Below are 25132 nucleotides of genomic sequence, written 5' to 3'. Positions count from 1 at the left end.
GAGCACTTCCTCTTGAGGTCTTACTAGCCTTGTGGGTCAAAGTCAGAGCCCCCAGTCATCTTCTGCATAGAACGAATAGACAGAACCAGCATGCCAGAAAGCAAAACCAGCATGCCAGAAAGCATCAGGTATTTTTACAAGCAACATTATACAGACTAAACAGGTTGTGTGTATTTATATATTTAGGAACACACACACACATATGTACCAACACTTAATGAAAAAAAAGCCATTAATTTGAAAGAAAGCAAGAAAGGATTTATGGGGGGGGGGTTGAAGGAGGATAAATAGAAAAGGGGGATTTTGTGATTACATTATAATCTGAAGATCTTAAAAGGAATTTTAAAAAGTATGCACATGATGGTGAAAGAGACATGAACACATATCTCCTGCTTTCTCTACAAACGCAAAGTCTGTGGGTTGGCCAACAAAGAGAGGAGGGAAGGGTGTGGGTGACAGGGATGTATCTGGATGTCTGACAATTGCTTGAGAGACTGGCTGGCTCTGAGGTTCCCATAAAATTCTCCCACACAGCTATGAGATTTACAAGGGTTTTGCCATCAGTTGCCATATTGGCCCATGAAGATGGATTTTTAAGTAGTTCTGCAGCGAAATGTTTTTGTCCCTCATCCTTCCCAGCCAAAAACTACTGAATTAATTCTCTACTTGTGTCTACTGAACCTATATCAGGACACAATCTTTTACCCTCCACAATGTACAACAATGTTCCCATACTCTGTCTCCCTTGATTATCTGGGAAATAGGAAACGGAACAGGCAATAAATAATACTCACATCTAAGGATGTAGGAACCGAGGGTTAGACTCCATGAGCTTGTCCCTGAGTCATCCAACGTGTCTGCTCTAAGGTGAGCGCTCATTTTTTGCATTGTATAGCAGCAGCCACCTGGGTCCTAGCAGAGCTATGGGTGTAAAACCCTTGGAAGTATCCTGAGGAAGTTTCAGCCATTCCTTACATGAAGGGAAACCAACTACAGCTTAACACTTAAAACATTTCAGAGATTCCAACTTTAATCTTGGATGACTCACTTAGCTTCTATGGACTTAACCAATCCTTCATTTATAAGCCGTCCATAGGTTACAGAGCATAAACTGCAAGGCCCACCACACAGGCCAACTTAATACCTTAATCTGCTTCCAAGTAGGAGCCCCAGGTGGCGAAAGAGTTAAATCATTCTGTCCTCCAGATACCAAGGACCTAACAAAAATTAATCTTTTCAGGAAACAAAGATTCGTCAGAGATTTGGGGTGTATGACTTGGCACTGAAGACTCTGCGTTCCAGTAACAGCCCTTTGAGGTAAGCAATCCATCGGCTGGAAAGCAATCAGGGAGAAGCTCACCCCTATCATTTATTATTTCGTTAAACCGCAGCATTTCTTGGGAGGCTACTACTCAAAGATTCACATAGCTTTGGATCTCTGAAGAGGATGGGGGCAGAACAGTTATGCCCAAGAATCAAGAGGGGAAATCAGGAGAGCCTGAGGCAGAGGAGAGTCATCCTGAATCCACTTCAGTGTCTCTAGAAGCTGTGAGGTTTCTGCTCTTTCTAGATGCTGAGGAAGATTGTAGGGAACAAGACAGTTACAGAAACGGCACCAGGATGCAGGGGCAAAGTGAAAACAAAAATGGGTTTAGTTTATTATTAATTGCAAGGAGAGTCTATCTGGGTTATCTGTGGTGCCCAGTAAATGAAAGGGGTGTGTGCGCTAGAGCTCCCAAACTTAACATGCAATAAATAATCCGGCCTGCAAATTACAGTTTTCATACTGTTCATGTTTTCTAGAACTACCCATGAAGAGACAAAACTTTATCCTTGGCTCTATCCTCAAGGTTTGAAATTTGAGCACAGGCTGACAGCCCAGAGAGGTGAAATATTTTGGGAAGCCTAATCCTCAGAGTCACCATCAATAGAAAACATGCAGCAGGTCAGAAGTCCAGGTAAAACCTTCCTGGGATAAAAGAAACTATTATGTTTCAGACTCCCATCCACAGACAGGGAGCGAACACTAACAATGCTTCTAGGCAAACGGGCAAATACACTGGGATTTGTGGCAGCACAGCCGTCTTTCTAAAAGCTAAGGTCTCACAATCCATTCCTTTGTTAAAACTTCCAACAGCATCTCATGGCCTGGACTCATGCTCAGTCCTGAGTCTAGCTCCCGGGTACCCATCTGGCTCCAGCCACCCATCATGATCACTAGGATTTCTTTCTGGGATCATCTTCCAGGCTTCTCAGTAACATTTACCCTACCCTTGTTACTTTGTATTTAAGCTCAACACATTCTGCTCTTTCATGGTTCCCTGCCTCTATTTAGGCTGCTGCCTCTGTGTGGACTGTCTACCTCCGCCCCCATGCCCAGCGCCCTCCCATCCTGTGCCCCTGCTCTCTTTCTCAATCTTCTAACCTTGATGCAAACTCAGCTCAGATATAGTCTCTCTTTCCTCGCTGTAACTGATTATGCTGATTACACACGCATATGCTCAAATCCGTCTTAAAAATGACAAACTTCTTCTAGAGGGCAAAGGACACATCTAACTCATAAGGGAAAAACATGAAAAAAGCTTCCGGAGATGTAAGGAACTTAAAGCTAGACACTGGAGCTGGCAAAAGATATGTGCAAATGAAAGGCAATTAAAAATATGATGTATGACAATAATGTAATGAGTCTGATACCAAAGTCTGATGAGTCAGCCTCATAACTTTATCACAGCATTTTGTGTGTGGTCATATATCTGTCTCTAATGAGTAATCACAGACAAGGTTCAGAAGAGAGAGGGGGTTTTGGGCCTGGGGTGGCTAACACACGGCCCACAGGAAAAAGACTTTACTTGGAGCTTAAAATCAAATAGACTACAGATCTATGCTCTGCTGAAGGAAACATCCAAGCAACAAAGAACTGAGTTTATAGAGCAGATAATCCCAACTAGAAAAAGGGTTGTCCTATCACAGATTTGTAAAATGAAATATTCTACTGTACAATTGATTTTTACATGCTGTATTTATCCGCATCCTCTGCTTCCTCACCTACCCTAGAGGCATTGTACAGAGAGGCAAACTCCTGGCCACATGACAGTTGACTTTCTAAGCATAGGAGTATTACCATCTACCCGGTAACTGACAGTTTCATCCGTGCTTATATGGCCCAGGAATAAGAAACCACTGTGTATTCTCGGAGAGAAGGCTGTGGTGTAGGAGCTAAGAAATAGGGCATCTGGCAACCCTGAGTTTGACTGTTGTTCTTACAGCCTGCCAGCTGTGCTCCTTTAGCAAAGTCGATTTCTAAGAGCATTTCTTCAAATTCCATACTACCATCATCTACCTCAAGGGATAGTGTACAAATTATATAAATCAACAAGAGTCTCAGTGCTGTTATAGACCTTTATAGTCTTCAAGGTACTTGATATTCATGATTTCATATAATCTGTATAATTCTATGAGCCAGGGGAACAAGAATTGTAACCTTCACTTCCCAGATTATGAAGCTAATGCTCCAAAAGGGATGACAATCCCTTGACAGCTGAGTAGAAAGTCAGATTTGGCATCTTTAACACCATCCTCTGCTAACTCAGTCTTCCCCTTCCCCACAAGTTTTGTTTTGTTTTTATTTTTTTCTTTTCTTTAGTGGAGAAATGCCAAGACAGAAGAGAGGCCTATAACCTAGATGACAAAACTATGGGTGGTGTTCTTAGGATGGAAGAGCAAGGAAGCCCTGACTATGAAGAGGCTTTGGAAACAAAGTCTTGGAATAGACAAGAAAGGAGAAGGTATGGACACATGCGAAATGAGAGATCGACCCAGTATTTCCAGCTGGACCCTCGTGCCAATCTCCTCGTTGCTTTCCTGTCTCCTTTATGAGCTTCTTTCTTTAGTGGATCTTAAAACATGGATGGTCCAAAGGGTGTTCACAATAGCCACTTAACTGTTTACATACTCACGGGCACATCTCAATTCCTTCACTCCAAGATACTTCAAAGTAAGTACACTGAATCAGACTCCAACTCCAACTCCAACTCTCCTCGGAATTGTTTTCTGATGTCACAGTCACCTCCCAACATTTCAGTACAGAAAACCCATTATCTTCCCCCAAAAGTCTTCCACCTCCTTGGTTTTATGTCTCTTGGACAAAGAATCTATTTTGTTTCTGCTTATCTATCAATCTGTCATCCTCTCTATTTAAACTCTCAGCTAATTCATGAACAGGTTTCTGTCTTTGCATCTGGGTATTAGTCAAAGGTTTTTAGAGAAACAAAACCAACTCTGTGCATATACATGCATGTGCACATACAGATGTGTCCAGATGCACTCACCACTGAGGAATCACTGCTGGGGTTAAACACTCCATGAAACTGCACTTTAGCCGAGCAGGTCAATACTGCATGTGCCTATTATTCTAATTTCATTTCTGTTGCTACGATAAAATATCCAGAAACACTTCAACACAGAGGGAATGGGTTTATTTCACTTATGATCCCAGGTTATAGTCCATAATTTTAGGGAGGACACGGCTGAAACGAAAGCACCCATCACATCACATCCATAATGACGTCAAAGGAAGCAAGCATATCCTTCCCTGCTTGCTTCCTTGCTACTTACGCTCAGCTAGGTTTCTTCACTTATACAGTCAGGACCCAGCCCATGAAATGGTAGCACCCACATTCAAAGGTAGGGAATTCCAACATAATTAACAATCAAGACAACCCCTCAGAGACATAATCATAGCAAAACCCGCACAACTCTCATGGAAACCCCCCCAGGTGATTCTTGGCTGTGTCAAGTTGGAAATGAAAGCTAAACATACCGATAGTCCCTGTTCTTCCCATGAGTTGTTCACTGTCTGTCCTTCTCATTACATTGAATCTCCTTAGAGACAGAATGGTGGTTTTATTACAGTTGATGCCTAGGACCTAGCATTGTCTATGATGCATAGATATAAGTAATGCTACTTGAATGGAAGACTAAGAATGAATGAGCATAGATGTACTAACTATATTACAGTTCGTGGAAATGAAAATAAGGAATGAATGGATACATGAATGAATAAGTACTGTCCTAGTTTCTTTCCTTTTTTTTTTTTTTTTTTTGTTTTTTTTTTTGTTCCATTCAAGTTAATGGATTTTCTCATTCTGTTTCGGAAGCAGAAACATATTCTAGCCAAGCCCAACTGCCAGGAAGATAAATTTCCCTTCTCCGGGTGAGTAGGTCTTCTGGAGAAGTTTCATTTTAATTGGAAAATGGATTCATTCACTTCCTGGCATGGGTTCTTGGGTCAGTGCAGCAATGCTACATGGCTGCCAAGCACCAACGGAGACGGGGCGACTGCAGTGGGGAAGAGCTGCATCAGACAGGAGGACCTGAGGACATCCGAGGACAAACAGGAATCAGATCTCATCAAGCTCAGATACCCTTCTCCCCCAAAGATCCTTCCACTCAAACTTTATTCCTCCCCAGCCTTTAAAGGGTGGATGTTCTTAAGCATTCTGTGAGGGCTTCCTTGGGATTATATACCTGTCCACTTATGCAAGAGTTAGGGTATTCCACCATCATTTCCCGCTAGGCATACAGAAAGTCCACAACTGATAACTTACTTCATTGTTCAAACAAAGGCAGTGGATGGCAATGTCGTAACATCTCCCCCAATGATGGCTCCACAGCTATCCCACCACACAGAAAAATATCTCTTCTAGGAATACATCTTGTATGATTTTTCAAAGGTCTTTGAAGAAGGCAGTAAACTCTCCAAGGGCTTTGTGGCTAAGGTGAAACAGTCCTAGCTTACATTTTCCCCTGGAACTTCTAGTGTATGGCTGAGCATCAGCCAAAGCTGTCAGAATCAAGTTAATTGGTAGTATAGTGTTGGGAGAAAATACTAATGCTAACTCTAAAGATACAGGTGAATAAATTATACTCTCTTCCTAAAAACGAGCTAAGAGTCTAGCAAGGGAGACAGGGGCCCTCATGTAACTTGAGAAGAGCGAGGATTTGGGAGGAGATGGTTATTGATTCAGTATGTCCCAGAATGAGCAAAAACATATCATGTACAGCCTCACTGAATGAGCCCAGATTACAATATCATGACTTAAACATTGCTCTGAATGAAGACCATGAGACCCATATGCATTAGGTGGCTGACAGAAATAGCAGACCTCTTAATAGCAGAATCAAGGTTGATTAAGGAGAGCCAGACTCTAAAGATAGAAAAATGTGGTGGAATTAGCATTCAAAATAATTAATCATTTCAGAAGTGCTCCCTGGATACTAAGCGTTGTTCGGGGCAGTTTACATACTTGCTTACATGGTCTCTCAGCAGCCCTTTACACATACTGTTAAGATGTTCACTAATCATTACAAGACATAAAAATTTAAACAAAGAGTAACTGTGTAGGTTTGTCAAAGCCAGGGAGGAGCTATCAAGTGACAGTAGAGCAAGGTACGCACCCTTGCTGACTGTTTCTGTAGACTAAGTCAGTGCTGGGAGGTACAACGGAAGAGGAAGCTTAGAGATGGCTACAATATTTTAAATAATTTAAAATTTCTCCTTTATTTTTATTTTATGTATTTTGTACATCTGTGCACCATGTGTGGGAAGGGCCTACAGAGGCCAGAAAATGGAAGATCCCCTGGGGCTAGAGCTACAGATGGTTGTGAGCTGCAATGTAGGTGCTGGAAATTGAACCCGGGTCCACTGGAAGAGCAGCAAATGCTCTAAAGTAATGAACCACCTCTCCAGTTCTTAATCACAAAATCTTGCTCACAACACTAAAGTTGGCTAGAAAAGAACAAAGACTCTCATGTGAAATATTCCAGATGTCTGTTTAAGTTCTAAAATACATGGTTTCTAAAGCATAGGATCTGTTTGGTCATAAAGGAAAACACTGCCATGAGTAGGAGAGGAAAGGGAATAGATATAAGGTAATGTCTAATCTCTATACGAAGGGAAAATAAAAAGTGAGAAAGGGGAGATGGAGAGATGTACAGACCATGTCAGGGGCCTAGACAACACCGATAAGGGCTCATCAACTGCATCCATAAATAAGGAGAAGAAGCTATGAGAGGGTCAGTCAGAAGGACTTTTCCTAAAATCAGTAAGAAGTCAGAAAAGGATGGGAGCCACCATCCATCCCTGAGGAAAGGGTGACTGAGCATGCAATATTAGGACAGGTGGAACAGCAAGAAACTGGTGGAGATACCAGAAGTTAAGAGTCAAGAGGAAGGAGGACGAGTTCCCACATACATTTCTGACAAGAGGACAAAAAGCAGAGAAGAAGGTAAACAGGTAAAAACAGAAGATCTAAAGAGAAAACAAACAAAGGATATTAAGGAGAGAAGGAGACGAGTTCACATTCCCACCAGCAGTGGATGAGGGATCTCCTTTCTCCACAACCTCTCCAGCATGAGTTACTCATCTTAGCCGTTCTGATGGGTGTAAGGTGAAATCTTAGGGTCGTTTTTATTTGCATTTCCCTTATGACTAAGGACATGGAACATTTCTTTAAGTGTTTCTCTGCCATTCGATATTCCTCTATTGAGAATTCTCTCTTTAGCTCTGTACTCCATTTTTAAATTGGATTACTTGATTTATTGCTGTTTAACTTCTTGAGTTCTTTATATATACTGGATATTAGTCCTCTGTCAGATATAGGGTTAGTGAAGATCCTTTCCCAATGTGTAGGCAGTTGTTTTGTTCTGATGACAGCGTCCTTTGCTTTACAGAAACTTTTCAGTTTCATGGAGTCCTATTTATTGATTGTTGCTCTTAGAGCCTGTGCTGTTGGTATTCTGTTCAGGAAGTTGTCTCCTGTGCCAATGAGTTCAAGGCTCTTCCCCACTTTTTCTTCTAAGCGGTTTAGTGTGTCTGGTTTTACATTAAGGTCTTTGATCCACTTGGACTTTAGTTTTGTGCAGGGTACAAGCACTCTGGAAAACAATCTGGTGCTTCCTCAGGCAACTAGGAATAGCACTTCCTCAAGATCCAGCTATACCACTCCAAGGCATATACCCAAAAGAGGCTCAAGTACACAATAAGGACATTTGCTCAACTATGTTTATAGCAGCCTTATTTGTAATAGCCAGAAGCTGGAAACATCCCAGATGCCCCACAGTGGAGGAATGGATACAGAAATTGTGGTACATCTACACAATGGAATGTTACTCAGCAATAAAAAACAAGGAAATCATGAAATTTGCAGGTAAATGGTGGGATCAGGAAAAGATCATCCTGAGTGTGCTATCCCAGAAGCAGAAAGATGCACATGGTATATACTCACTCATATAGACCTATAATATAGGATAAGCCTACTAAAATCTGTACACCTAAAGAAACTAATAAAGAGGGAGGACTCTTGCTAAAATGCTCAATTCCTATCCAGAAAGGCAAGAGAATGGACACCAGAAAAAGGAGAAAAGAGGGAACAAGTCAGGAGTCTGACACAGAGGACCTCTGAAAGGCTCTGCCCTGCAGACTATCAATGCAGATGCTGAGACTTATGGGCAACCTTTGGGCAGAGTGCAGGGAATCTTAGGAAAGAAGAAGGAAACAGTAAGATCTGGAGAGGACAGGAACTCCACAAGGAGAGCAACAGAACCAAAAACAGGGGTCTTTCCTGAGACTGATACTCCAACCAAGAACTATGCATGGAGATAGTATAAGACCCCTGCACAGATGTAGCCCATGGCAGTTCAGTATCCAAGTGGGTTCCATTGTAATAGGAACAGGGACTGTCTCTGACATGAACTGATTGGCCTGCTCTTTAATTACCTCCCCCTGAGGGGGAAGCAGGATTATCAGGCCACAGAAGAAGACAATGCAGCCACTCCTGATGAGACCTAATTGACTAGGGTCAGAAGGAAGGAAAAGAAGACCTCCCCTATCAGTGGACTTGGGGAGGGGCATGCATGCAGAGGGTGGAGGAAGGGAGGGATTGGGATGGGAGGAGGGAGGGAACCACAGGGGGGATACAAAGTGAATAAAGTGTAGTTAATAAAGAAAAAAAAGAAGAAGGAGACGAAATAGGGACAAAAGCAATTGCACAAAAAGACACAGGGAGGATTGGGTTCAGGGAAAGAACAGGTTGAGATATGAACAAAATGGCAAGGAAAAAATAAGTGAAAAACAATGACAGAGATGGGCATGGGGACTGGCTCTGACATGGACTCTGTTGCCTGTTTTCTGATCACTCCTCCCTGGAGCGGCTTAATGAGCTGGGATGGGGGGTGGGGGGAAGTGAAGGGGGAAAGAGGGAGGAAGGGTGAGATCAGAAGGAGGGGAGGAGGAGGCTATGATAGAGAGATAAAGCGAATTAATTAATTAATTAACTTTAAAAGAAGAAGAAGAACAATAATAGCAAAACGTATGGGAAACAGTGGGAACACAACAATGTCCTCAATGAGACAAAACATGGGGAGTGAAGGGCAGGAGCCCGCCTTGCGCTCAGTCTGCACACGGTCTTTCCTTTGGATGGATGAAGTCATGTCTGATGTCACTGTCTCTGAGTCAAACCCCACTCAGAAGGAAAGATGGAAACGTCTATATTTTGTATTCACTTCTACCCCCACCAATGAGAGGGGCTAACTCACTGCTCTTTTTCTTGGGGGTACCCTCTAGCCTACTCTCAACATGTGTGGAATAGGAAGAATACCCTGCCTGCTCAGAAAGGAAGCTGCAGCCGTCAGAGTGCTAAAAGCTCCTCACTGGATTTCTTAGGCTGACGTCCATGTAGTGAGAGAACTGAAGTGGGTGGCAAACAGCTGCTGGCTTTTCTCTCACTGTGGCTAATGGGCAAATGGACTCCACCCCATGATGCTGCAAAAGGAAATTCAAAAATAAAGAGACCTCCAACGACCTTGACCAACTCAGGGCTTATTCACCCTACAGGTCTCATTTCTTCAGATACCACCGAAGCCAAATTTCTTCAAATCCCACTAACCCTAGTACTTATGACCTGACTCCAACTCGGCCCCTAGGTAACGTCCCTGTTCCTGAGCCCTTTGGACGGTGAGCTGTGTGCAACTTGAATACAACTTGAAACAGAACCCCAGCTCTACCGCTCAGTGACTGCAGTCGGTGAGAGCCTCTGTCTCACCTGTTTAAATAGGCTCATGCTCAAATGGGAACTGACATGCTCACGTTCAAATGTATGAGAGTTATTTTGGCAACAGCCTACCAGAAGTTTGCTAATAGATTTTTCTTCATCTTGCTTCCACGTCTGAAAAAAAAGACAGTAACCTCTGTTTCAAAGAGGTCAGAGTCTTTTTTACAGTGGCTCATTTGGGATCCCCACTACCCCTAGTACTGACTATAGAGCATGCAGGTTACTTCTGCTGTAGTTTATGTAAGTGCCCCACAAAAGCCCATAAAACTAAAGGCAACGGCATGGTGACCAGGCTGTGATGCTGTTGTGAAGTGTTGAGACTTTGGGAGGTGGCTCCTCATAAAAGAAGGCAAGGGCATAGGGGCTGGCTTCTGAGGAGGATATAAACCCACGACTCTATTTTTAACTATGTATAGATGATGAAACGGGGTGCATCAGCAAGCAGGCGACTGTAGAAGCTGGAAGCACTGGGTTGCCCCTGAAGCCAGAATGCCAGGCCGTTGTGAGCTCTCTGACATGTGTGCCAGGAACTGAATTCAGAATAGTACACACTCTCAGCCACTGGGCCATCTCTCCAGCTACTCCTTGGCCTCTTGACTTCCATGAGGTGAATACTTCTTTCTGCCGTTTTCCCTATATGGTATGCTTCCAAGTCACAGGCCCCCAAAGCAATGGCCACTTGACCGTGGGTTGAAACTTCCAAAAGCATGAGCCAAAATAAAATATATACATCATATACACACACACATACAGAGAAAGAAAGTGTGTGTGTGTGTCTCACTATGTAGCTCTGGTTACCCTGGAATTTACTTTTGAAGACCAGGATGACCTCAAACTCACAGTGATCCTTCTGCCTCTGCCTCCCTCTGCTCCTTCTGTCCCCTCTGTTGTGATTAAAGGTGTGAGCCACCATGCCTGGCTGCCTCTCAAGAATTTTCATAGGAACGGGAAGCTGACTAGTACATTTTATTATTAATTCATGAAAAGAGTGTTTTTTCAATGGTTTTAGTTTAGAGAATAGCTTTTGTAATGAGGGTTTATTATAAAAACAAAAGTTTCATTCAAGAATATACTAATATCATCTAAAATAAGGCAATACCCAGTGACTGCTTTTCTGTCAGATGGCCTTCAGAACTTTTTAGAATATTTATGTGTGAATATCCCTTACTAATGAATTTCTATGATCTAAAGCTAACCAAAATTAAAGCATTATTGCAGTAACTTTTATTATATAGTGTTAGCAAGTTTATAAATCACTAAATCTAATAAAAATTACATGGATGCATTCTCTCCTAAAAGTTATCTGCAAAGACTAAGCGTAATCTTTGTCAAGGGCTTTCCCTGTGAACAAGGTGAACCCATCCCCCTTCGCTGTTGATTACTTAAATGAATCCAGAAACAAGCATGCCAAAAATGCATCCCAACACTTTTCTTCCAACAATTGACTGTTTTGTTATCATCATTACTGTCACAGGCAATCAAGAATCTGCTATATCCCTCTGATACACAATATGCCAGGGATCCATTTCATTAATAGGAACCTCAGGGCCACAGATACATGAGCTGCCTAGATTATGCAGACACTGGGAAGACAGACTGGAAACAAATCCTGGCCATGAACACCAGGCCCCTCCTCCTCTAACCATCATCCAGCTGCTGCTTCCCAGAGCAGGGAGGTGCTTGACAAATACTTACACAGTGATTCACTCTCTCTCTCTCGGGTCTCTGGGTATGTCTCTGACCCCTAGACAAGGCCAGACTATATGGCTGCACAACAAGACAACTGCAAGAGGTATCTGTCTGATGGTCTCTGATTCCCCCCACATATCTCTGGAGTTCACAAAATGCCAACACTGAAGAACTCCAAAGGTCATATGCACCAGCTCTTCTCAAATGCCGAAATCATGGTGCTAGTTCGTGGACAAAATTTTTCCCTAATCAGTAGCCAAGTCAAAATTTAAAAAAATAATAAAACATGGTTATTTAGTAATAAAATTATAAACATCTATGAATCCCATAAATTATTTGGTAAAAATTGAGACTGTATCTCCTAATTCTTTGCTTTAACTTAGGTAAGTTTCAGTACACTTTAATATATCGTTACTAGGGAAAGCTCTATCCATCACAGAGTTTAGATCCCTTAGTAATGTCATAATAAGCAACAGGCCAGATAGTACAGCAGAGCCCTGACTTGGGAGCTTGTAATGACTTTGGAGCTCGTAATGACCTTTTGAGTCAGAAGACATGAACCACTGAGACTACAAATCCCAGAAGCCACACCAAAGCAGCTCTCTTGGAGGCTGTGGATATGGGCTCCACAGTGTTTCCCACTGAGATCAGACTTCCCTTCATAGTCTGTGCCCAGGCATTGCCTCCCCATAGGCTGCAAGATACATTAGATGTTATACGAGTCCCTGAGTTCAACCAGCAAAATAGCCACAGCTCACTGTCCAGAGACAAGCAGTGAGATCATAGCTGCAGAATGCTTTCAGGGCCCTGGAACTGAGAAGGGGTGAAGGATTAATTGAGCTAGTCACTCATTCTTTTTATCTACACATATCTGGGAAGAGTGTAAAGGAGAAGCAGCAGGGTGTCTAAGAGATTCCTACATTGTCCTGGGGTGCAGAAAAAGAGTTTCTGGGCTAGAATTTATAGAGCAGAAGGAAACGTAAGACCTTACTCTCAAGTATGATTCTCTAAATGTAACTCTAAATTTGTATCTAAAACTTGAAGCTTTACTAGCTTTTTGTTTTATATTTCATATTTACTTTAAAATTTCAGGTTAGACAGAAGTGTTACATAGGATCCAAAAAATGTTTAAATAATGAGAACTGGCTCTGTAAACATCTCATTTATAGAATACACAGAAGTACCTTGACTGATTAAGGCAAGAGACAAACTGACGTTTATGACTCTTGTTTAAATTCAAATCTTACATTTAGAAGCCCAGGCTAGGAAGAGAGTGAGGCTTAGCATGAGCATCAAATTTCTTGCATAAGGGATAGGAGAGGCTTGAAAAATATTAATACAAAAATGCAAGCCTGCATTCCAGCATTAGCAAATTAGCATGTCACAACTCATTTCTTATCTAATTCTTCCCATCCTTAGCTTCTTCATCTTCAGAGACAGAATTACCATTTCCCTCCCTGGATATTCCCAGGGACTAAATAGGACACACAGTACATGGTGAATGAAGCCACATGCAGGCATTGCTCTTGTCTGTAGTCAAACAGTATCAACCTCTTAAGCAGAATTTATTCAGTATCTTATAAAGCTGTTCAATGCTTCAAACTGTTCCATAGGTGTGATGCCTGAGCCAACTCAGAAAGAGCAAGTGTGAATGGATACACACAGGTACAGATACATTGTAGGAAAGCAGAATAACAGTAGGATCTGAGTGCTCATTGAAAATGTTTCCACTTTGCTGCTATGTGTAAAATTTCTACTAAAATAAAATCTCGGGGAAAATGGCTTTTACAGCTTCTTGACCCTGATCCTAGACGTGGGAGCTCCCTGAGGTACAGCACAAGCCTAGCTTTCTCCTGTCATCTCCATTAGGCATAGTGCTATGTATGGGATAGGTAATGAGCAAAGTTCCAAATCACTGAATGAATGAATATATCCTTACATGGCAGAATTATGAAGGTGAGAGGTGGGACCAGTAAAACCAACCGACCAAAGCCACATGGGTATCAAGCCATCTTTCTCTTGACTCTAGAGGTAATGACATGCATGTGCAGCTGTTAGGAAACTAGACAGCAAGCTAGCTGGGAATGTGATCTGAGTACTATAGTCACCAGTCTAGTGTCTGCCTAGTCAAGAGACATGGATTCTTTCAGCAAACATTGGCTGTATTTCCAGTGCTTAGCACTGGCTCAACTCTGGGCACTAGGTAGTTAAAATGGGCATGGAAAGATCTGACGCTCCTTCTACGGAACTAAGAACCCAACAAACCAAATGAGGAAGAAATACAGTGTTACAGAAAAACAAAACGGAGTCCAAAAGAATTTCCTTGAGACCCTGTTCCTCAAACCTGTTGGCAAGTTACTTCATTTGTTTTTTGTTTGTTTGTCCAGGCTTTTTATATTTCTCTTCAAAGTATGAAAAATTGGAATATTTAACCTTACAAGGCCACATCCTAGAGCAAAAACAAGAAGAAATAAGATACATAAATATATAAAAGAAATATAAGTCAGACTCTCTACCATAAACTATAAAGTAAAATGAAAACAGTAAGAGATGGAATCTTCAATGTTGCTAGGTGACCGTATGGGCACTTTTTTTTCTATTGTATATTTTTCAGGCATTCTGTCGGACTACAAAACTAAGACAGAACTTATTTAGTTCTGTCGTCAAATATGCAAATCTGGGAAGGAGCTTAGGGTGCAGGTTTCTGGCTTCCACACTGTAAGTTTCTCCAATGCCAGTTTACTGCAAACAACCCTACAGAAAATCCACAGCAGACATCTCTAATGGATACTACCAGATACAAATTTCAAATGCTGGAGTTGGTCCCGGTGCACAGAGCTGTGGCACAAGCATCCTACAGAAAAATCTTTAGATTAGCAGATGTGTTTTAGTTTTTCCTGGAGAAAAATGGGAAAAAAATTTAGACGGGGGGTGTCATTCATTGCCAAAGTGCAGGGACATAGCAGAGTGAACCCTAACCTCCTCCCCAAAACTTGTATTCACTTCACTTGGAAGGTTAGCTGGTTAACAGGTCTTCAGCGAAGGGCTGGGCCCAGATAGGAAGAATCTACAATCCTAGGATCTTCATTTCCCATAATGGTGAAGAGAAAATAAACTTAGATTGAGCCTGGAGCAGGGCTGTACTTTAGAATGGATATGCCCAGCAATCAAAAATGGCATGATTCATAATTTAATGCACTCATCCATACTTCATGTATATAAGTACAGATTATGACCTTGAGCTACTCAGCAGAGCTCTAGGTGCCAGGCAGCACATGGATAAATCAGGTGCAGTGTGACAGTTACCAGCGTACAGATAACACAGAGCGTGCTGCACAAGAAGTGAGTCGGACACTAGTCAACATTAGATGGAGAAGATCAGGGATGGCTCCCACGAGAAGTTGAATCTGAGTCTTAGGCAATCGGTAGGCATTCAAATATGGCAGAGGGGGAGGGGGAATTACAGGATTGCCAGGAAGAAAGGGGGGCGGGGACTAAGTAAAGACACAGAGGTGTGACAGAATCTGGCATGGAATCACAGCCAATGACCGAGGAATGCTCCATCTGTAAAATCTTTCTATTGCGCTCAGCATTTGTCACAGGAAAAGCAAGGATGGAGTCCTTGTACATGCTCCCACAGCCGGGACCTCAAATGCAGAAGCCTGGAGGGGAGGGTTGGAAAGGGAAATGGTTGAGCAGTCCTGGGGGGGACTTCTGTGAGAAGAGGGATGCCAGGTCTCTAACAAGATAGGCCCTTCTCAGATCGGCCATCCTCTGGCATGGTCATGTGAGCCTGGAACTGTCAGCTTCCTTTTTTTTTCCAGATTTGCAGAAAATCTATGTTTTTATGAGAAATTGCTTCATTTGTAACTACTAGACATGCTCAAAATTGTTTTTCCAAAGTATACCTGTCTTGGGGCTTGATTTAGTCTGTGGACTGCCATCCTACAGCAAGCAAGAGGGAACAAATGAGTGACTTTAAAAGCAAGCAGTAAGGGATGGTAGTTAGAGCCTAAGAACCATGGGCAGGCTGAGCCTGGTGAGAACCTGCCAAGAGTTTGTGCCTTTCAGGGATGTCATGAAAGCCTGTGAACCTTGAACCTTACTTCCCTTGACTGTACAATGAGATGATGATGGTGTGTTACAGAGGAGTGTACATGAAATTCTTAAGTGATATTTAGGAAAATGGGTCCAAGAAGAAAAACATTCCCGTGAGGATAACAAAGTGTTATCAGCCAGAAAGTCTGGCAGTGGTTACAAGGCTATTTTTTCATGGGGAATTACCAAGAAGCAAAGAATGAAACTGCTATTACCGTAACCTAGGACTGCAGCCAAGGGCAGTGTCCCACTAGTGATGTTTTCTTTCTCTACAACTAGTCCACTTTTTGTATGAATACTTTCTCCAAAGATAGGTATTTGGGAGACTGCAAAGTCAATATTTTAATGCTTTTCTCTTTAATAATACAGTGTATACTTTGTTGTCATTATACAAATATTTACTGTCTACCAAGTATAGCATTGTGGCAGAATGATTTTTTTAAGTCATAAAACAGATTGTGTCACACTCAGGCTTAAAACCTATCAACCATATCCCACTGCTCTTAGACTAAAGTCCAAACTTCAGCCCAGGGCTCCAAAGCTATGCACATTCTGGCCTATTCCTGCTGAGCACACCGCAGCCTGCTCCGTGATGAGTTCAAACAACCCACCATGCTAACCTAGGCGATGTTATGAGGTGAGTTCCTTCCCACAAGGAATCACTGCTCCCTACTAAGAATCTCATCTTTATGGTCCAGTGCAACCACCTGAAAGAGCCCAGGCTGGCCATGCCAAATCCTCCACAGCATCCTCAAGAAAACAAAACCGTGTGTGTGTGTGTGTGTGTGTGTGTGTGTGTATGTGTATGTGCACACGCGTGTGCGCCTCCTTGTTCATTTTCTGTCTCTCTAAACTAGATCCCAGAAGCTGTCTAGGTCCTTCACTTCTCTTTTTACCTGGGGATCCCCTAATCTCAGCACAGTTCCTATCACCTAGAGACCCTCGCTAGAGGTAAAATAAAAGTATAAGCCCACCACCAGCTGCTAACCGCTGTAGAGCCTCTGAGGTCTGCCACCGACAGTCTTTCCCTGACCTGGTTCATGGATAGCCTGACAGGAAAACAGCTGAAGAAACAGAGGGAAAAAAAGACAGTGAGGCCATGTTCTGAATGGAAAATGTCAAAGTTCCAACTCAGCGTGGTCACTTACTAGCTGAGAAGCTTGGTGCAAACTTCAAGTCTCTGTACGTACTTCCTGATACATAAAGGACAATATTACCTTGTAGGCTGATTGTGAGGATAAGATGGATTAGCAGTAGTAAAACTGCTTGGAAGTGTAAATACATAGTATATAACTAAAATTGTATATACTTACAAGGCACTATTTGCAATTACTTCCTGGTTCTGTTCTCTCATCTTGGTTGACCTATATTTCTCTTCTGATCAGACTAATTTCCTGGCAGCATAGTCTGCTTTTGGATGTCTACACAGGTTGGTGCAGGTGCCTATAGAATATGAACGGAGGAAAGAACCATGGCAAAGCTGTCGGTGTGGGCTTCCATACTGGTCAGGTAACATAAACTGTTTAACTCTGACGAACTTTACTTTCCTAATCTGTAAAATGAGGTAAATGAAACGTACCCCCACAACAGTGCTGTGGCAATAATCAAATGATCTTTGTGCAATAAAATACTGGTAGTTCAGGGGCTGGAGTGACTAGGGACATTTAGGGCAAACAGGGAGAAGATTCTCACAGCCTGCCTTCCCTGGGCTCACGTTTGGCTGTCTTTGAGCAGGTATCACACACAGCAGATAATCATACCATCACTGGGCCTCTCCCTGCTTCCTGATTGTCGCTGACAGTCTCACGTGCTTTGCTTTTAACTAAGCAGGAAACAAAACTGTCATAAAGCATTCACTACTCACAAAGGCCAGCCCAGGAAGGAAGACATTCTAGTGTTTAGAATTCACTCAGTCGTAGATAACATATAGCTGAAATGCCCATCTCCACCAAGGAGAAAACTTAAAAACACCATAGCAGAAAAATCAAACTATTTTTTTATTTTTTAATTTATTCACCTTGTATCCCAGCTGTAGCCCCCTCCCTCGTCCCCTCCCAATCCTACCCTCTCTCTTCTCTTCCCATGCCCCTTCCCCAGTCCACTGTTAGGGGAGGTCCTCCTCCCCTTCCATCTGACCCTAGCCTATCAGATCTCATCAGGACTAGCTGCATTGTCTTCCTCTGTGGCCTAGTAAGGCTGCTACCCCCTCAGGGGGAGATGATCAAAGAGGCAGCCACTGAGTTCATGTCAGACACAGCCCCTGTTCCCCTTACTAGGAAACCTACTTGGTGACTGAGCTGCCATGGGTGACATCTGTGCAGATGTTCTAGGTTATCTCCATGCGTGGTCCTTGGTTGGAGTATCAGTCTCAGAAAAGACCCCTGTGCCCAGATTTTTTGGCTCTGTTGCTCTCCCTGTGGAGCTCCAGTCCCCTCTAGGTCTTTCTATCTCCTCCTTCCTTCATAAGATTCCCTGCACTCTGCCCAAACTATTTTTTAAAGATCTACTACAAACCACTTTCCAAATATCCCACTAAATTAAAACAATTCTCCAAGGCCAGCATTATAACAGTCCAGTGCTCTGTGTTTTCAAGAAGTTGGTTTAGCTTTTCTGGGGTCCTACAAGTGGTTAGAGGTAGGAAAAAGATTTAAATACAATGTGTCTCACTTCAATCCTAGACACTTTTTTGTTATCAGTATTGTAGAACTATGCTGAGTCTCTCAAACACTTACAACATCTGTATCAGCTCTAGCACCTGGACAGGAGTGGGAAGAACTAGGCCAGCGTGTGAAATTTTAAGCTACCCTAAGAAAGACAATAGTGTCTATGATTGAGACATTGAGAGAGAGAGAAAAAAAAGATGGTATTTGAAAAAAAAATTAACAAGTTTCATGGTCAGAATAAACTGGAAGATAAAGGGCTTATTAGATCATCAAGAAAGATCGAATAATCAAACAAGGAAAATCACCAATAAGGGCTGACAAACCTCTTATCAGACAGAAAAGACCAGGTGTTTCTCAAAGGGTCAAGACTCCTTTAGGGATTGAATGACCCTTTCACAGGGGTCGCCCAAGAACATCAGAAAACACAAATATTCACATTGTGATTCATAACAATAGCAAAATTGCAGTTACAAAGTAGCAACAAAAATAATTTTGTGGTTAGGGGTCACCACAATATGAAGAACTGTATTAAAGGGGTTACAGCATTGGAAAAGTTGAGAGCCTCTGCACTAGAATTACAAAGTAAGATCCGTTTGATGCCCAGTATGAGTTGTTTTTCCATCAGTTTCTACTGTGATACACTCAACTGTTACATTATCACTCTACACCCCAATACCCTGGATCCTCACTGGACTCTACCTGGGCCAGAAAAGGTGTGTGAGAACAACTAGATCTAGTTAGGCCCCAAGTTGGGACCTGGACTCATTTCTCAGTGCATCCTGAGGCAAAAAGAAGCACGGGACATGGATTGGGCGGGGGGGGGGGGGGGGAGGAGCTGAATAATTTGTTTTCTTCTTTGGGGACAATGGCAGGAAAAGGAAGTGACTGAAAAGTCAAACTGCCATCTCTCCAGGTGTCCTAGAAAGGCCCAGCTACCCATGTTTCATTAACACAGAGCTGTCAGAATCCACATCAGCATCAGCTGTTACCTCTCCTGATCATCTGCAGTCTGCATCTTGTTACCTACAATATTTCATGTTCATAAACATGGGTAACTCCAGCTGCTCCAGGATGCCAGATCTTAATTTACAGTTACCCTTCATTAAGATAAGAGTTGGAATCATTGAGGCCAAATGGAAAAATCTGGGCTGCTGGGGTTTATAAAAAATTCAAATTTTGCTTATCTGACAATTCTTATTATGGAGATGCACTTTAACCTAAATTATGCAGACCTTTTAAGAAACATGGTTAAAATTCCATATTGCAAGACCAGATCCCAGTGAGTTTGCCCAAGAGCTACATCTTTCCCAGTACATCCCTTTTGACTCCTGGGATGTCTGAACTCCAAACTCAACTTGCCTCCTTGGGACATGGGATCCCAAGCTAAGGACAAGGAACACAGAAATGGCCGCATTATGAAACAGTGGTCAGCCCCTGTCAGCCTCACTGCCCTGTGTTATACCTAAAGCTTCCGGGACTCATTGCCTCTCTACCCTGCAGTGCCTAACTCTGCTCTCATTAGTTCTTACCTGGAGCACGATATCAAATCACTAAAATTATTCAAAATCTATGTGGGTTAGGGGCAGCGCAGTGAACAATGGATTGGATATGATCTCTATCCACCTGTAGATTACAATGGTCAGAGGAAGCAAACACAATAGAAACCGTCATGAGAAATGCATGTGAACCACAACAGCAATATTGTCAATGGTAAGAGCCTTCTGACCAGAGGGAAAGGCTTTCTTTCCAAGGAAGCACTCAGACAGAGGAGAGCTAGTGACGAGGAAGAGACAGCCACACAGAAAATACTGTTCTAGGCAGAGAAAGAGCACCCTCGAGACCAACTGGGCCAGTCAATGCTTTCTTCCCAGGTCCAGACAAATGTATTTTCTGTTTTGCACGCCACACAGTTTCCATCTTGGCTGCTCAGGTGCAACAAAACAGATGCAACAAACAATACATTAATGAGTGGCTTTGGCTGTGGCTGTGGCTGTGTTCCAGTAAAGCTTTGGTGACAGCCCCTAACCTTCAATTAATTTTCAAGTGTTACCAAATATTCTTTTGATTTCTCCTCAACATTTGAACATGTGAAACACTTTCCTAGCTCCCAAGTTCCCCAGTAGCATGTCCAACAGGCAGGCAGAGAGCAAAAGTATAATCTGCCATCCTCTAGCCAGGAGTACAGTGGGGAAAAACCAGCTGTGTTTGGGGAACTCTGACCGGATCCCTGTGTATGAATTAAAGTGAATAAAGGACATAAATGACATCATATACCATCTTCCGGGCCAGGGTACATGTGGTGTTATTTATCCTAGGAGCAGAGCCACTAGAGGCTTTCATGATAAGGAAGATCCAGTCTTATGCACACATTTCCTTGCCCTATTCAATCCTTACATCCCTGCCAAAGTTGTCTAAGACATACCCCTCCTACTTCATAGCCAACAACCAGACTGCATCACCAAGTTAAGCCCTTAATAGGCTACTTACCTAAGCTCTTCCCCAGTTACATTCACCAAAGTCCCATCTTTTCCTTGAGACTTATGTGCCATACTGAAAGTACATCATAGGATCTGTCTAGGAAATCCTTCCCGTTAACTACAAGACAAAACCTCCACTTGTGCACTGAAGCTCATGCCTAACATCCGCCTCCAGAAAGAAAATGTTTTTCTCCCAGAGCATTTTACATGTCCCTGGATCACCATGCTTACAGCGTCTTCATGCAACGGCTGTTTCCATCCAACTGCCTCTCCCAAACTTCACCTACTGTAGACTCTCTGCTTGTACAGGCTAAGACTTAGTTCTTACTGTCCCCTTTTTTTCTGGTGTCTCTCCACCACTTACTGACTTATTATAGCAGAAACTCAGTCAGGACTTAGAAATGAAGGAATAATACAATCATATAGAAATGATCTAGTGACCTGGTCAGTGGGAAAAGGCGTCTGCTTCCAAACCTAACAACTGAGTTTGATTCCCTGGGACCGACATGGCAGAAGGCAAAAAATAACTTCTAAAAATTGTCCTCTGACCTCCATTTATATGTCTTTGGATGGTGTAGTCACACACAAACACACAAGTAAAGTAATATAATAATAATAATAATAAGTTATTTAATGAGTAGACAAATGACAGCTTAATAAACTTAAAAGCACCAACTCTCACATTCTTATCTGAATATGTACTTGAACCACTCCAGTAAAGCTGTCTAACATCCCTGTATCTCCCATCAAAGAGTCAAAAAGAAGGTATCCTTTCCTGACTCCCCATAAATGCATACTTTTCTTCTTCAAGAGCCAAGCATAACATTGAGACCAGCTATATAAATCCGCGGGCTGGCAGCATCTGCATCACACAGCGACCTGTAAGAAATGAAACTCTCCAGTTCTTTTGGTCACCGCCCCAGGGCAGCTGAAACAGCATATATGGTCTAAAAAGACCTCCAGTGACTCAGTTACACATTTAAGTTTCAGAAGCACTATAAGAAGATCTTTAAGAAGATGCTGAAGTTGGTTTTAGAATTCCCATTAATTCTGAGTACAATTATGTTAACATCAAAAGGATGTTCAGTGGGAAATCTCATGCATGCTGACAAAAAGACAAAGAGAAAAACAAAAACCTTGTCAATCTTAGGTTCACTTTCAGATACATGAATACACAGAAAAACAATGTTTTGATCTTTACTCAAAACATTTTAAAGGGAATTGTATTTTAAAAAGTAATACATAGCCAGTCATGGCAGTGTATGCCTGTAGTTACAGCTTCCTTGGAGTCTGAAGGATAAGGGTTTCGTGAGTCCAGGAGTTTCTGGGCTGTAGTGTGCTGTGCCAATCTAGTGTACATACTAAATTCAGGATCAACATGGCGACTCTCAATTTTAGAAACCACTAGGTTGTCTGAGGAAGCCTGTATGAACTGTTAGAATGGAACACATAAAAAATAAATACCTGCATGTTCCTAGGAGGTGTGGAAAATGGTGGTATCAGCTTACTATGGCTCCCATCAGATATGGATGGGTGAGAAATAATGCAATCTTGACTAGAAATTAATTATTTTCTGTTTATCTCAAAGATGTGGTGGTAAAGGCGCAGATCTCTGGGCAGCTATGAATCTCATAGAAACACAGGACCACCTTCCTGCTCTGAGTTCTGAGCAGAACTCAGTACAACTCTTCTTCTACGTGCCCACAAAGGCAAACACATTCCACGCATTCCTTCCTTGTCTTGCAATTAAGATCAGGTAACTTTAAACACACTGTCACCCTTACTCCTGGTCCCGAGCACCTGACGGAACGAGCTGGAATTTGGAGGTTTCTAACTCTGGCTGTACCAAGTGTTTGATAGAATCAGACGTCTTCTCTGACCTCACCAGGCAGAGCTTGTCAGTACTAAGCTAACTGGTGCTTACGAAACCCACAGCGCGTGGCAGCACACAGCAGTTCTGTACGCGGATGTGTGCTTCAGCCCATTTCAGTTGATTATTAAAACTGGTCTGATCCACCTCTCTCACTGCATACAAGAAAAAAGAGGGAAGGCCTGGGCTAAGAAGGACTCTTCCCAAAGTGTACAATTGTTGAGGGCAGAGGCAGAATCAGATCTTCAAAATCTTTGACTCCTGACCATTTTCAAACTCAGCAACCACGGGGGCTTTCTGCAGATTGAAATGGATGAGAGACAGATAGCAAGCCCGGCCTGCTTTGATAATCGTGGCCCTCCTGTTGCCTTGCTGCCGAGTTCCTGTTCACAAGGCTGGGACACCTTCACAAATCCCTCTACTCTACCCACCTCCACATACAGTCCGAATAACTGATGACTCGCACCCCCTGAAACCCAGAGCCAGTAATGAATCACACCAACTCTTGCTCATTTGATGGATTCTCTATGCAGCAGACCACCTAGGGGTTTCAAGTGCCTGTGGTTCCCAGAGGAGGTGAACTTTCTCACCCATCCATCTCTGACGGGAGCCATTAAGCTGACATCACCATTTTCCACACTTCATAAAGAAGTGCTAACATCTGGAAATGGAAACCACCTGCCAGAGCTTTGACCAAGATCACCATATCACTCAAAGGCAGGGAAACTCAAGGGCAGGTAAAATGAGAAAGAGATATCTTGAATGTCAACAATGCCAAAGATGAATAATTTGGGGCTAAGAGCATGGAGACAAAGAAAGCTCTGGTCAGAAGGACTGGACGTAAGTCCCAGCCCTGCCACTCTCTAATTGGAATGGCAATTAACCTCTGAACTTCAGCAGAGAACACTACATTAAGAGAACTGGTTTTGGAGTCAAGTGGTCTCAAGTTCAAATCCTGTATACTTTCTTGTATATTTATTGCATCACTTGTGGTGATGTGGTTCCTCTTAATGAGCTTAATTTTTCTAATCTACAACATGGAGACAATGTGTTAAGAAAAAAGAAAAAAACTACTTGGGCATGATAATGCTTGCCTATAATCTCAGCACTCAGAAAGAAGAGACTTGACTTTGAGGTGAAACAGGGCTTTAAAAAAAAAGCTATCTGAAAACAGTCTACTGCACGGGGTTATAGGGTTCAAGGAGATATGACATAGAGTGCCTGTCATCTGTGTATGAAGAAGAACAGTTAACTGGAACCTACACGAGAAGATGGGCTCAGCCTCGTCAGGCTGACTGGGTAAAATCAAACACTGAAGACCTGACAGGGCATTCTTAGTCCACAGTGAAGGAACACCTCCACTCCTCCACAACTGCTGGTACCCTCCCACACACTCACCTCCTTCAACCACAGGAGCTTTGGGGCCTGCATCTCCACAGACATAACACTGAAGACCTGACAGGGCATTCTTAGTCCACAGTGAAGGAACACCTCCACTCCTCCACAACTGCTGGTGCCCTCCCACACACTCACCTCCTTCAGCCACAGGAGCTTTGGGGCCTGCATCTCCACAGACATCACACCACCCACATACTGGAGGACATCATGCTTGGTCTCATTGATCCTCTGAACCTGGCTGACTGCTCGATGGTCCAGCCACATAATAATGTTTCGAGAGGAATCCCCTAGAAGACATGAGAAAGATATACAGAGATGTTGTCTTCTCTTTCTAGTTCAAGGGGACAACAGTGTATTCCCAAGCAAAGCACTACAAAATTTCTACTGTAAATTCATGTATCAAAAATGAACAAAGTGGGAGCCGGGGAGATGACTCAGAGGCTCAAAGCACTTCCCACCAAGCCTGATGATCTGAGCTTGAACCCCCAGAACCCACGTGCTAGAAGGAGAGAACCAACTCTTGCAAGATGTCGTTTGACCTTCCCACGTGTCAAAAGTACCCCCCACACAAACACACACATGTACATCAAATAAATAGGTAAGTAAATGTAAAATGAATTGAATTTAAAGTGAAAGTATACAGCAAGGCTGTGAGGAACCTACTCTCAAACGTTCATCGTGACTCCAACCTTTTTTCTTGACCACAACCCCAGGGTTAAAAGTCATTCATATGCACAAACCCGTATTCATGGACACACACACATACATTCTCATACACATACATAATACTTTACGTCAATATTAAAACTGGCTGAAATCTGCCAATTA

General features: G+C 42.7%; 1 protein-coding gene across 20 annotated transcripts in view; it reads right to left on the bottom strand.

Annotated features, from left to right (window-relative positions):
- Nucleotides 1–25132, bottom strand: part of Fggy (FGGY carbohydrate kinase domain containing) — a 362592-nt gene that overhangs the window by 293289 nt on the left and 44171 nt on the right. For 15 of the 20 annotated variants that reach the window (XM_060365879.1, XM_060365885.1, XM_060365883.1 and 12 more), the window contains one exon: nt 24440–24591. The exons of 4 other annotated variants lie outside the window; for them this stretch is intronic. In XM_060365879.1, coding sequence (XP_060221862.1) covers nt 24440–24591 — 152 coding nt within the window. Of the gene's footprint in view, nt 1–24304; nt 24386–24439; nt 24592–25132 lie in introns of those variants that run through there. One more of the 20 variants, XM_060365894.1, reaches the window with a different exon arrangement.

This window comes from Meriones unguiculatus, chromosome 12 (assembly GCF_030254825.1).
Source record: "Meriones unguiculatus strain TT.TT164.6M chromosome 12, Bangor_MerUng_6.1, whole genome shotgun sequence".
Taxonomy (NCBI): Eukaryota; Metazoa; Chordata; class Mammalia; order Rodentia; family Muridae; genus Meriones; species Meriones unguiculatus.
The sequence above is the reverse complement of the archived record's forward strand: the minus strand, read 5'-3'. Positions and strand labels throughout refer to the sequence as shown.